The sequence below is a fragment of the Bombina bombina genome, chromosome 3, assembly GCF_027579735.1.
Source record: "Bombina bombina isolate aBomBom1 chromosome 3, aBomBom1.pri, whole genome shotgun sequence".
Classification (NCBI taxonomy): domain Eukaryota; kingdom Metazoa; phylum Chordata; class Amphibia; order Anura; family Bombinatoridae; genus Bombina; species Bombina bombina.
The window spans coordinates 4,204,838-4,218,539 of NC_069501.1; the positions used below are offsets into that span (position 1 = coordinate 4,204,838).

General features: G+C 48.1%; 1 protein-coding gene across 1 annotated transcript in view; it reads right to left on the reverse strand.

The window, feature by feature from the left end:
• CBS (cystathionine beta-synthase) overlaps nucleotides 1–13,702 on the reverse strand; it is a gene marked incomplete in the record, with an annotated part of 186,425 nt that overhangs the window by 33,606 nt on the left and 139,117 nt on the right. The window contains 2 exon segments of the mRNA XM_053705702.1: nucleotides 12,178–12,283; nucleotides 12,366–12,450. Of these exon segments, the coding sequence (XP_053561677.1) occupies nucleotides 12,178–12,283; nucleotides 12,366–12,450 (191 nt within the window).

Sequence of the window (13,702 nt, forward strand, 5' to 3'; positions counted from 1 at the left end):
AGCCTGGCGCAAGGGAGCTTGTCCCGGAGTATCTACCTGGTGGGTGGTTAAAGTAGTGTACCCTGGCTTTGGGGAGAAGGTGAGGTGTTTGGACTGTAGGAGTTGGTTGAGCTGCTCCCTTTCAGTGGGGCTAAGTCGGTCTCCTATCTGAACCTGAGCCACTATACCTGTGGGGAGACTCTTTTCTAATAGGTCTGGAATGGGTAGACTGTCGGGGCCTTCCTGAGGGGAACAACATACGGCCGTCACGTTCTCTGGTCGCTCAAAATATTCCTTGAGCATGTTTACATGGAATGTCTTTCTAAGATTGTTGTCGTGGCAGCTAGCTATCACATAAGTGGTGTCTCCCCTTTTCTCTACGATCTGGTAGGGGCCCTGCCAGGACGCCTGCAATTTGTCTGTCTTCACCGGCTTAAGTACTAACACCTTTTGTCCTATGGTAAAGATTCTCTTTCGGGCCCCCCGATCGTACCATACTTTCTGTCTTCTCTGGGCCGACTGGAGATTAGCCCGCACGGATTTGGCTAATTGCTCCATTCGGTCCCTGAGTTCCAGCACGTATGGCACAATGGGGACACCGTCAGTCTCCATCTCTCCCTCCCAGTGCTCCCGGATCAGGTTTAGGGGTCCCCGTACCTTTCTTCCGTAGAGCAACTCGAAGGGAGAGAACCCTGTCGTTTCCTGGGGCACCTCCCGATAAGCAAAAAGGAGGTGCGGCAGGAAGCGTTCCCAGTCTCGGTATTCCTGAGTGAACGTCTTGAGCATTTGCTTGAGGGTCCCATTGAACCTCTCACACAGCCCGTTCGTCTGGGGGTGGTATGGAGAGCTCAGGAGGGACTTAATTTTGCAAACCTGCCAGAGTTGTTGGGTCAATTCAGCCGTAAATTGGGTGCCTCGGTTGGATAGGATTTCTTTTGGAAATCCTACCCGGGAGAACACCTGTACTAGTGCATTCGCTACCGTATCCGCTTGTATGTTGGATAGGGCGACAGCCTCTGGGTACCTGGTAGCGTAGTCCACTACGGTAAGAATGTAGCGCTTACCGGAGGGACTAGGGGTAGCCAGTGGTCCCACTAGGTCAATAGCAACCCGGCTGAAGGGTTCCTCTACAATGGGCATATTTACTAGATGGGCTTTAGGGTGATCGCCTCGCCTTCCTACTCGTTGACACACATCGCAGGTGTTACAGTAAGTTCTAACGTCAGCGTGTACCCCTGGCCAAAAGAACGTGTGAGTAATGCGGTGTAGGGTACGGGTTACAGCTAGGTGGCCTGCTAAGGGGATGTCGTGGCCTATCTTGAGGATTTCTTGACGGTATTTGTGGGGCACTACCAGCTGTCGCCTACGCTGTCCCCTTTTCTCTGTCCAGCGGTATAGTTTCCCTTTTTCCCATAAGAATGTTTCATTATCTGCCCCGCCCCCTCCGGTCTCTGCTCGTTCCCGGTACTTTTGTAAGGTCGGGTCAGTCTTAGACTCTGTCTCGAAAGCATCTGGGGTGTCCCAGGGTATGGGGCCTAACATGTCAGGCAAGGTCGGGATAGGTCTTACCTGTGTCTCCCGCACTGGTGAGAGTTCTCGCTCCGTCCGGGCTTGGGCCCGTGTAGTCACTGGGTCCGCCTCGTTGTTGCATACTGGAGCATAGGCAGAAGTCATGGGGCCCAAATCATTGCCCAGTAGTACTTCGGCAGGTAAATTATCCATTATGCCCACGTTCACAGCCCCCTTTCCCGCTCCCCAATCAAGATGCACTTTAGCTGTTGGAATTTTGTACACATCCCCCCCCGCCACTCTAACGGCCACAGTCTGTCCAGATCGCTTGTGCTCCGGCACCAAATGACTCTGTACCAGCGTGATAGTAGCCCCTGTGTCTCTCAATCCCTCGGTAGATCGCCCCTCGAGCCATACCTTCTGCCGATGGTGCTGGCGGTTATCTGAGGCAGCATATACAGGGTCCGCCTCGTGAAGCGGCCCCAAATATTCCTCCATAGGGGCCTCTTGGTTAACACAGAGGGTCCGGGCCGGACGATATGCCCCAGAGGGGTAATTGTAATTCCTGGGTGTCTGGTGCGTATTAAGGGGGCAGCTAGCCATGAAATGCCCTGGTTGCTTGCATCGGTGGCAAGTCGGTCTGGGACGTTCAGAGCTGTTATTGGGTGGTCCTGAGTGTCGGGCGGGCCCTGCGGGCACCGGGGCTCGGAATTCAGCACGAGGGGGTGCACGGTAAACCTCTCTGGGTTCGTGAAGACGGGAGTCATAATGTTCATCGGCCAATTTGGCTGCTTCTTCTAAGGTAGAAGGTCGCCTGTCTCGCAGCCATTCCTTCCCTTGCTGTTCCATGCCATTATAAAAATGTTCTAAGAGAAACAATTGTAAAATTTCCTCACCAGTCACCGCTTTACTTCCGCTCATCCAGTGATTTGCCGCTCTCCGCATTCGGTGCGCCCATTCCATATGGGTATCGTTAGGCTTCTTTTTCGTGCCCCGAAACTGTCGGCGATACGCGTCCGGAGTTACTGCGTACCGTCGCAACAGTGTCTCCTTAACTAGCTCATACTGTGTCACTTCCTCAGCACCCAGAGTACGAAAGGCTTCCAGGGCTCGCCCGGATAGTTTCCCAGACAATATCGTGGGCCACTCCCTGTTGGGAATCTGGTGCAGGGCACATTGCCTTTCGAAGTCCGCCAAATATTCATCAATCCCTGTCTCGCTCTCTAGGAAGGGTCGAAATGCCGCATAGGGTATCTTGGGCCTCCCAGCATTTTCGACAGGGATGATTACCTGCGGGGCTTCAGCATTGCGGTGTGCGTTCGCTAGGTTGAGTTCGTGGGCTCGAGTCTCTCGTATATCCTTGTCCGCTTCCGCCATCAACTGCTGTACCAATTCCATGGAGGGGTTCGGCCCGTACAGTGAGAGCCTCTCCCGAACAATCCTGGTTTTTTCGTCACTAATCGTGGTCGGTGTTTCCGCCATTGTGAAGCTCTGATCCAGTTCGGTCAATTCTGCGATCAGCTCTCTCCTCGGCCGGTTGCTGGCGTACCCCCCTCTGCTTTCAAGTAAATCCTTTAGGGTTGTACGCTTCAATTTTTCGTAAGCGCTCTCCATCCGTTCTGTACCTCTCCTAGGAAATCCAGGAAAAATCCCACCGCTGCCGCCAAATGTTACGGTTACCCTTAGTCTCGCTGAGAGATGGACCGCTTAGTAGCCTGGATTCCTATTGCTGAAGAGGGGAGAAACTGCTTTCCATAGTATTCTATATGAGTCTCGCAAATGTAGAATAATCCCCCTTAGCTGTAGTACAGCTAGGATACCCTTCTGCCCACAAAAACGAGTCAACGCTGCGATTGAGGGACAACCAAGAACTGAGGACTGGGATGCCCAGCCTGCTTTTTTATTTAGGTTACATGCACACAGGGCACTCCCAGGGGGGGAAGCATAAAATCCCCCATCACACATTTAGACAAAGCCCTTGGACAAGCCACCGCAGATAACAAGTACACACAAGAAAACAATTGAGTCCTTCTTATCACCTAGCAGTGAATGCTTATCACAAACTTAATTACAGTACACAATATGCTAGGAAACCTGCCTCAGAAAATAGTTTTCTCAAAACTGAACAGAGTTAACCCTTTATGAAATGATACTTATTACAGTTTTCTTGGAGCCCTTCTTAGGCGCTGGCTTGGCTGGTTCAGGCATTGCTGCTGGGAAATAAGTTTCTTCACAACAAAATAACTAATGCTTCTGTAACAACAAACAATTATGAATACATACACACATATATAGACAAACACTTATGAATACATACACACATATATAGACAAACAATTATGAATACATACACACATATAGACAAACACATGTGAATACATACACACATATAGACAAACACATGTGAATACATACACACATATATAGACAAACACTTATGAATACATACATACATATATAGACAAACACATGTGAATACATACACACATATATAGACAAACAATTATGAATACATACACACATATATAGACAAACACTTGTGAATACACACACACATATATAGACAAACACTTAAGACAGTGGAGGGCAGCATAGCCCCGAACGAACATAAGAATTAAGGCCATTAGGAGTGAGCTGCTGTGAAGTGGCAAAAATGTTGCATTTTTGTGGGTGGGTACAGGGCTCACCTTTAAGAAGCCAAGCTACAGGCCCCAAACCCTCTTTCCAGCTTGTCTTCACAGCTTGCAGGATCTGTCATGCTGTCTGATACCAGTTTGCTGCAGCATGGATTGTTCAGCCACAGATCCTGTGAGAGTGGAGGAGTTGGAAGAATTTATGGACTTTGAAGCTGAGGAAGATGTTGTGCCATGTTAACCCCAGGACTCGGTGAGTCGCTCCCCGGTTTTTCCTCCTATTTGTATCCTGTGGGCCCGGGGTCCCCCCCCCCCTCCCTCTTGGCCTCTTCATCTGCCCGCTTGATAATGTAGTCCCTGCTTTGTCTCCCTGTCCCCCTCCCATTTAGCCATGTGGGGGCTGTGTCTGCGGTTATTTTCCCAGCATCGCGAATGCTGCCCCTAAGGTGCGGTGGTGGTCCTAGTGGGAGCATTCCCTTACCTTCTCCGTCGGCCACGACGCGCGCTCCTCCAGTCCTTAGCGGTTCGGTCGGGCGGTAGTTTCCCCTTCTGTAATGGCGGCTTCGGGTCTCCTCATCCGTCTCCGGCTCGTCGGTCTGCGGCACGGGAACCGTCATCCACGCGGGCGGCCATGTCCGCTTTGGATGACGTCACTTCCGGTTGGCCATTTCCGGTGACATCACGTCCGGTGACGTCACTTCCGGACCGGCATTTGGGCAGCGGCAGCAAAGCGGGTAGCGTCGTCTTTGCCTCCGGGGTGCTCAGGTGAGAGAGGAGTGCCTCGGGGGGGGGGGGGGGGGGGGGGCGGCGAGGCCCGCGGGGGGTGCGCAGCTTGGCACAGGGGCTCAGCGCTCGCGTGGGGGCAATTTGTCCAGTGCTTTAGGGGGCCAAGGCTAAGAAGCCTCGTGGGGGCAATATGTTTGGCGCTTTAAGGGACTTAGGCCCAGAGCACGTGGGGACAATTTGCAGGATGGTGAGCTCAGATGGGGGGCAATTTCTGGCGATTATGAGCAGGCCGCAGGCCTGACCGGGGACACGTCAGTAGATATGGATAATTTAGGGCCTCAGTCATTGCCTAGTCAGGCGGGGGGCAAGAGAAAGGCCGCTAGTAACTCACGGCTTAGTAGGAGCCGTGCGGCCTCCTCGGGCAACACATCGTGGGGCAAGCGTGAGTCACCTGCAGGTGTGTCCCTAAGCGTGGCCTCCCTAGGTGTCACCACTAGGGTTTCTCCCAAAACAAAAAGGCCCCTATCACCCCCCCCCCCCCCAAGTTATGTCAGGGGGTCCCTGCGAGTGCAGTTCAGGTTGTGGGCAGGCAGGTTCAGTTTGCTGAAGCAGTATTGAATGTACATGCGGGCAGTGTGTCTGAGTGTGTGGAGTCCGCACAAGGCGCAGGAGTGTTAGTCCTGGGGGGGTTGATGACATTGTTGATCGGCCTTTGTCCTCTCCCCGTGGTACTCCTTTCTTTCATTTTCATTACAGAAAATCATGGATTCTCAGTACGAGTTAGCGGCCATGCAGTCTGGTGCAGTTGGTATTGAGGAGGAGGAGCGGAGTCGAGAACAGACGTCAACGTCCTCTGATCCCCTGCCTGTGCAGCGCCCCTCTTGGAGCTGGAGAGCATGGAATCGCAAGAAGTGGTGAATCTCATGGAGCCACAGAATGCTTGGGTGCAAATGCAGTCCGGTCCAGGTGGTCGTGGCAAGGAAGAGTACAGCTGCCCCTCTTGGAACTGGTGAGACCATTTTATCTTTCGGGCATAGGGGCTTTAGTTAATCTTCGGATGATTCTGGGTCTGAGTGAGTGATAGGTCCCTGGGGTCGGAGGCTAAAGGGCAGATGGGAATGTATAAGATGATGAAGTGGTTAGTCAAGGTGCGTAAGGCCATGGGTCCTCCCCCTCTCCCCTGGTTCCTTTCGCTAGAGCCCCGTGTTCCATTGCAGATCCCTGGGGCGACAGCTGGGCGTACAACGGCCATGTATGGGGACAAGCACAAGCGGCCCTCTAACTAAGCCTTCTCGAGCATCTGAAGTCCAAAACTGTTAGACGCATTCAAGAGGGTAAATATGTGCATAGGTTTGAGCTTTCAGCCAAGGTTTATCACCAGAAAGAAATGGCGGTGTTACGTCACTAAACTTCCTGATCGGGCTCTGAATATCCTCAAATATCAAGAGGCCAGCTAAACCGCTTATGGTGGGATTATGACGTTGCGTTCGGCGATAGATGGTTGGTAATCCCCTCCTGATTTCGGCGACGTAGATTCATGGTTAGGGGCACAGTTGGGGCCTGAAAAGCCTTTTTGCCCGGGCAGGTCTCTGCTGGGCCTCCTGGTAATCGGGCACCTTAGCGCTCACAACGGCGTCCCACAGGTATTGCTGTGCAATTCCAGAATCAGCTCTGCGCCAAAGGGCCGGCGTGTGTTTTTTGCCACGTGAGTGAGCATCGCTGGATGGCCACTCCGGTTGGAGTGCAACAGATCCCACGTCGCGGGCCGGTCGCTAGAGCAGCCTAGTTCCAGTTCCAAACCTTTCACTGCTGGAAAGGGTGGCCACCCCACTGAGGGTAGCCGTAATTGGAAAATGATTGTTTTTATCCGGATAGGAGGGTGGCTGCCTTGCTAGGGAGCGGCCTCCGCTAGGGATTCATTATCCCCTTCAGCTTCGCAGTAGAGGGTTTCCCTGTTCGGAGGAATCCGAAATCGGCATACAAATTTCCTAGCGTTGCGAGGAAAAAGATGGACAAGGAGATTGCTTCGGGCCGCATGGCTGGCTCATTTGTGGAGATTCCGATTCGGGGGTTGGTTTCTCTCTCCTCCTGGGGTTGTTCCTACAAAGGAGCTGGGTAAGTCCCGGCTCATCCAGCACCTTTCCTTCCCTAAAGGGAGGTCGGTCAATAACGCTATTTCCCCTGAGATCAGTTCGGTTCACTACCAGTCCTTTTATGACGTGTTAGCACTGGTATGGAGGGCAGGGGCTGGGGCCCCTTTCTGTCAAAACTGGATGCGGTATCAGCGTTTCTGCTGCTCCCCATTCACCCCTCCTCCTTTCGCCTCATGGGATGTTGGCGTGAGGGCAAGTATTTTGTGGACGAAAGCCTGCCTATGAGCTGTTCTATATCGTGTGCTCATTTTGAAGCCTTCAGAGCTTCTTACACTGGGCCATCTCAGTGATTGCTGGTTTTTGATGGCCTGGCACATTACCTGGATGATTTCCGGCTGCTTGGATATGCTGGATACGCTGAGTGCGCTTTCCTGATGAAGGTGATTCGATTTTTGCTGGCCAGAATGGGTGTCCCTCTGGCGGAGGGTGAGGCCCAGTGCCTTTGCACGTGTCTTACCTTTTGGGTATCAAGATTGACTCATCGTTAAGCAGTGTCATTTGCTAGAAGATAAGATTGCCCGCATGGTGGGTACGGTTCGGGAAATCGGGTCCTTTGTTTGTTCCATAAAGGATCTCCAGACCATGTTGGGTCTTCTGAATTTCGCCGGTAGGATTATTCCTATAAACAGAATTTTTCTTTGGCGTCTCGCAGCGCAGTCGTGCGGGGAGCGGTCCCAAGCGAGTGAGTTTTGCGTAATGGCAAAAATGTTTGATGACTTTGCAGTATGGGAACAATTCCTGAACCATTTTAATGGGATCTGCTTATGGCGGAAGGCTGTTTCTTCCAACATGGTAATTCAGTTGTTCACTGATGCGGCAGGGTCTCACGGGTGTGGATCCTTCTTGTCCGGTCACTGGAGTGCCGGCCCATGGCCTCGGTCTTGGGTTCCAAGGGGCTTGTTAAGAAATTTTGCCTGTTAGAGCTCTTCCACATTATTGTTGCCTTCGAGGTCTAGCGTGAGCAGCTAAGGGATCAAGAGGTTGTGTTCTGGATGGATAACATGAGCGTTGTTTTGCTGTTAACATGCTCTTGTGGGGATCTCCCCCAGCAGTGCGGTACCCTCGCCTACTGGCGCTGCAGTATCTGCACCCGGCGTCCAGAATAGAATTGCTGATGCGCTCTCTCGTTTTCAATGGAAAGCATTCTATGCGTTGGTTCCTCAGGCGGATATTAACAGAGTCGTTTGTTCCAATTATCTATGGCAGGTAGCGCAGGTGGGAGATCTTTGATTGCCATGATCCGTTTTTTTCACTGGCCCCCTATACTTGGACCGCTTATGTGAAGCATTGGTCTAAATAGATCACCTTCTGTGATAGGACGAGCCGGCCATCTTGTGATGTTGTCCAATGGGGTCCTTAGGAATGGATCAATGGGCTTAAAGGTAATGGGGTTTTTTCTAAAGGGTCAGTCGGCTCTCGGCTGACTGCCGTGTCCTTCTTCTGTAAACTTTATGGCCTCTCGGACTCTTCAAGAACCTTCCTGGTCGGGCAGGTGTTGAGGGGCTGGGGGCGTATGGTGCCCAGAACAAGGGACGTTAGGGAGCCCGTTACCATCAAGAGATTGGTGTTCCTGTGTCAAACTGTGCTTGTGGTGTGTTCTCCTGCCGACAAGGGTACCCGTTCCCCGCTGCCTTTGGGCTGGCTTTTCACGGGGCACTTAGGGTGGGGGAATTGCACCCCCCCCCCTTGAGGAACAAGCCCGGGGGTCTGTAGGCCTCCCACGTCAAGAATGACGAGGCATATGTTCTAATTTTCCTCTCCAGATCAAAGACAGACCAAGAAGGTAAAGGAGTTGGACGTCTTTACCCGCCACGTGGGCTCAGTTTGTTGCCCAGTCAGGTTGCTTAGGACCTATATGGACGTGATCCGGAGGGTCCATTACAATTTCTGGTTCACGAGGATGGTTCCCCGTTGACCAGATTTCAATGCAGGAGAGGCCTGAGCTGGGCAGCATGGAAAGCGGGCCTTGACCCAAGGGTCATTGCCCCCACTCCTTCAGAGTTGGAGCGTCTACCACTGCCGCGGGTTTGTGTTGGTCTGCCGACCACATTAGGGCGTTGGGGAGATGGAGGTCTAAGAGAAACATGTTGTATGTTAGGCCATTAACAATATGAATGTTTTGTTTTCTCATGTTGCGATGTTCCCAGTTAACTGTTGTTTCTTTACAGGGCCAAGAGATGGTCCACTGAGACTGCTGATCGCGGGTCACTCCTACATTCACTGGGCGGAGCTGAGAGCGATCGCGAGACCTGACGGGCAACAGCTGGGACCCCCCCCCATTGGGTCACTATTAGGTGGCTAGGTCGTAGGGGTTTGAGTTGGCAGGATCTGCCTGGGTTGCTGCACGGGGCATTGCACAGGTGGGACAACCCCCAAGTTATGATCGTTCACGCACGTGGCAGTGATATGGGGCTCCTGCCGTGCAAACTGCTCAGTGGGGTGATTCAGTCTGATTTGTACACTTTCCAGACATGGGTCCCAATGTTAAGATAGGGTGGTCCAATATCATCCCCAGAATTGAGTGGTGCCATGTGCAGCTCACAGGGTGGCCTTTCAGGTCAGAAAGAAACTGAACAGGGAGGTTAGGATTTTGTCCTAGCGCAGTCAGTAGGGTTTGTTGTGGAACATGGGAACATCACAACGGCTGGGAGAAGCCTCTACAGGAGAGATGGGGTGCACCTCCCTGAGAGGGGCATCGACCTGTTCCTGTGTAATTTGAGGCGTGCTATATTATTACACCTATGTGGGTGGCGGCAAGAGCTGTGCCTGTGGGCTATCTCTTGTGGCGGTTGTCCCACGCCCCGGTTTGCCATTAGAGGTAGAGTGACGGCTGGCCCAGGGGGAGGGTAGTCTCTGCAGGCGCGCGCCTGGAGCACCTCCCCCCATTTGATGTTGCCGAGAACTCCCTAAGTCTGTGCGTGCAGCTAAGCTCCACTTGTGTAGGCATTCACGGGCGTGGTCCAATTTCCTAGCGGGGGGTACTTACTCTCCTAGCTAGATTGCCGCCACCTGGTTTAAGGTTTGCTGAGTTGCTTCCAGCCGGTTTCCTATGTTCTATAATAAATGCGGACCCTATGGGTCTTTATACCCACACCCTGTGTTTGTGTCATTATTCAAGTTATGTATTACCAAAGTCATTTATGGTAAAGTAAGTTATAAGTTAAGTTATGTGTCAGTCAGTTTTATGACTGGTAAGTTATTACAGCAAGCCAGAAGGATAGGGCATTTAATTACTTATGAATACATACACACATATATAGACAAACACATGTGAATACATACACACATATATAGACAAACACTTATGAATACATACACACATATATAGACAAACACTTATGAATACATACACACATATATAGACAAACACTTATGAATACATACACACATATATAGACAAATACATATAAATACATACATACATATATAGACAAACACATATAAATACATACACACATATATAGACAAACACTTATGAATACATACACACATATATAGACAAACACATGTAAATACATACATACATATATAGACAAACACATATAAATACATACACACATATATAGACAAACACTTATGAATACATACACACATATATAGACAAACACATGTAAATACATACACACATATATAGACAAACATGTGAATACATACACACATATATAGACAAACACTTATGAATACATACACACATATATAGACAAACACTTATGAATACATACACACATATATAGACAAACACTTATGAATACATACACACATATATAGACAAACACATGTAAATACATACACACATATATAGACAAACACATGTAAATACATACACACATATATAGACAAACACATGTAAATACATACACACATATATAGACAAACACATGTAAATACATACACAATTATATAGAGAAACACTTATGAATACATACACACATATATAGACAAACACTTATGAATACATACACACAAATATAGACAAACACTTATGAATACATACACACATATATAGACAAACACATGTAAATACATACACACATATATAGACAAACACATGTAAATATACACACATATATAGACAAACACATGTAAATACATACACACATATATAGACAAACATGTGAATACATACACACATATATAGTCAAACACATGTAAATACATACACACATATATAGACAAACATGTGAATACATACACACATATATAGACAAACACATGTAAATATACACACATATATAGACAAACACATGTAAATATACACACATATATAGACAAACACATGTAAATACATACACACATATATAGACAAACACATGTAAATACATACACACATATATAGACAAACACATGTAAATACATACACACATATATAGACAAACACATGTAAATACATACACACATATATAGACAAACACATGTAAATACATACACACATATATAGACAAACACATGTAAATATACACACATATATAGACAAACACATGTAAATATACACACATATATAGACAAACACATGTAAATATACACACATATATAGACAAACATGTAAATACATACACACATATATAGACAAACACATGTAAATACATACACACATATATAGACAAACACATGTAAATACATACACACATATATAGACAAACACATGTAAATACATACACACATATATAGACAAACAAATGTAAATACATACACACATATATAGACAAACACATGTAAATACATACACACATATATAGACAAACACATGTAAATACATACACACATATATAGACAAACACATGTAAATATACACACATATATAGACAAACACATGTAAATATACACACATATATAGACAAACACATGTAAATATACACACATATATAGACAAACATGTAAATACATACACACATATATAGACAAACACATGTAAATACATACACACATATATAGACAAACACATGTAAATACATACACACATATATAGACAAACACATGTAAATACATACACACATATATAGACAAACAAATGTAAATACATACACACATATATAGACAAACACATGTAAATACATACACACATATATAGACAAACACATGTAAATACATACACACATATATAGACAAACACATGTAAATACATACATACATATATAGACAAACACATGTAAATACATACACACACACACAGGTCTTACATGTAATTCCGCACAGAGTCAGGCAAGATGACCACACATCTCTGTCCCTCCTTTAGCTCCTGCGCCGCCTTCACTGCAATAGACATAGCACTGCCAGAGCTTCCTCCTGTGGGATAAATCTGTTTATTAAAACCTCTTCTGTGTCTGAAAACAAAATATTAATCCCCCCCATGGTCAGTAGAACTCACCGCACAGCAGACCCTCCTCGCGTATCAGGGCGCGCGCCATGACAAAGGACTCCTCATCGTTGGATTTATACCACTCGTCAACCACCTAAGCGAGAGCATATGTAGTGAGGGGGCCGTGGCATGAGCAGAGGGTAAGAGATACAAAGGGATGCATACAGTGTGTGCGCACAGATGTGCATATTTGTGCTGTGTGCACATGAATATTTGTGCCGTGTGCATGTGAATGTGTGTGCACATATTTGTGTACGCTAATATTTGTGCAGTGTACAAGCACAGAACTAGCTGGCATCACACAGGCCCAGGGTGAGAGTGAAGGCACGTGATCAGTACCGCAGTTGTGTTGTGGGCCTCGCTTACAGAGATGCTGGTGTTCATGGTCTGAGAGACTAGAGGATGGGAGCATCGCAGGTGACAAATGACAATACTGATCACAGGGCCTATGAATGACTGTACCAGAGTATGCGGTGCACACGACACATACGCTCTCATCCTACAGCGCCCCACCTGTGCCATTAGCTCTTCACTGGGGGAAGAAGATATGAGGTGTAAGGCTACAATCTAGATCTATGAAGCACTTTGTGCTCTCTGAGGACCTAATATTCAAGGCATTGCCAGGTCTACTCATTGCAGTTCCACCAAGCACCCGCTGTACCGTTGAGTGGCAATGTGCCGTCCCTTGGAAACTATAACACTCTCTGCCTGTTAACCAATCTGAGCACATCACCAGTGAATCTCAGCAGTGTGGAGGGGGCTGTTTATACAACATATTACATGTGAATAATAGATATGTAACTAAGTTTCACTACAAATACAGAAGATCTCTTATAAATTACTCATTTCTTTCCAATGGCATGGAAAGTCCACAATTCCATTCATTACTGTTGTGAAATTCACCACCTGGCCACCAGGAGGTGACAAAGACACCCCAGCCAGAGCTTAAGTATCCTCCCACTACCCATACTCCCCCAGTCATTTTTTGCCTCTGTAACCAGGGTTGCCAGGTGTCCGGTATTTGACAAGACAGTCTGGTATTTCCGGTTACTGCCTGGTAATACGAGTCCAAAAATACCGGAAAAGCCTCTAAAAAATTCCCACCAGACTATTGCCCAACCTAACCCAGATCTAGGCCAGCCCAGCCCGTGTCCCAACCAGCAGTCCGGCACCCAATCTAGCCTGCTATTAGCTCAGCTGGAGTCAGACTCTGCTCCGGACTACTATGTGGTGGGCACAGGCAGCTTACACTGACTAGAGTCTGTCGGACAGACGTCACGTGATCATGGGCTGCAGTGCTGAATGCTGATGCTGAGTGATTCTGAGTGTGCATTCCCACAGTCAAC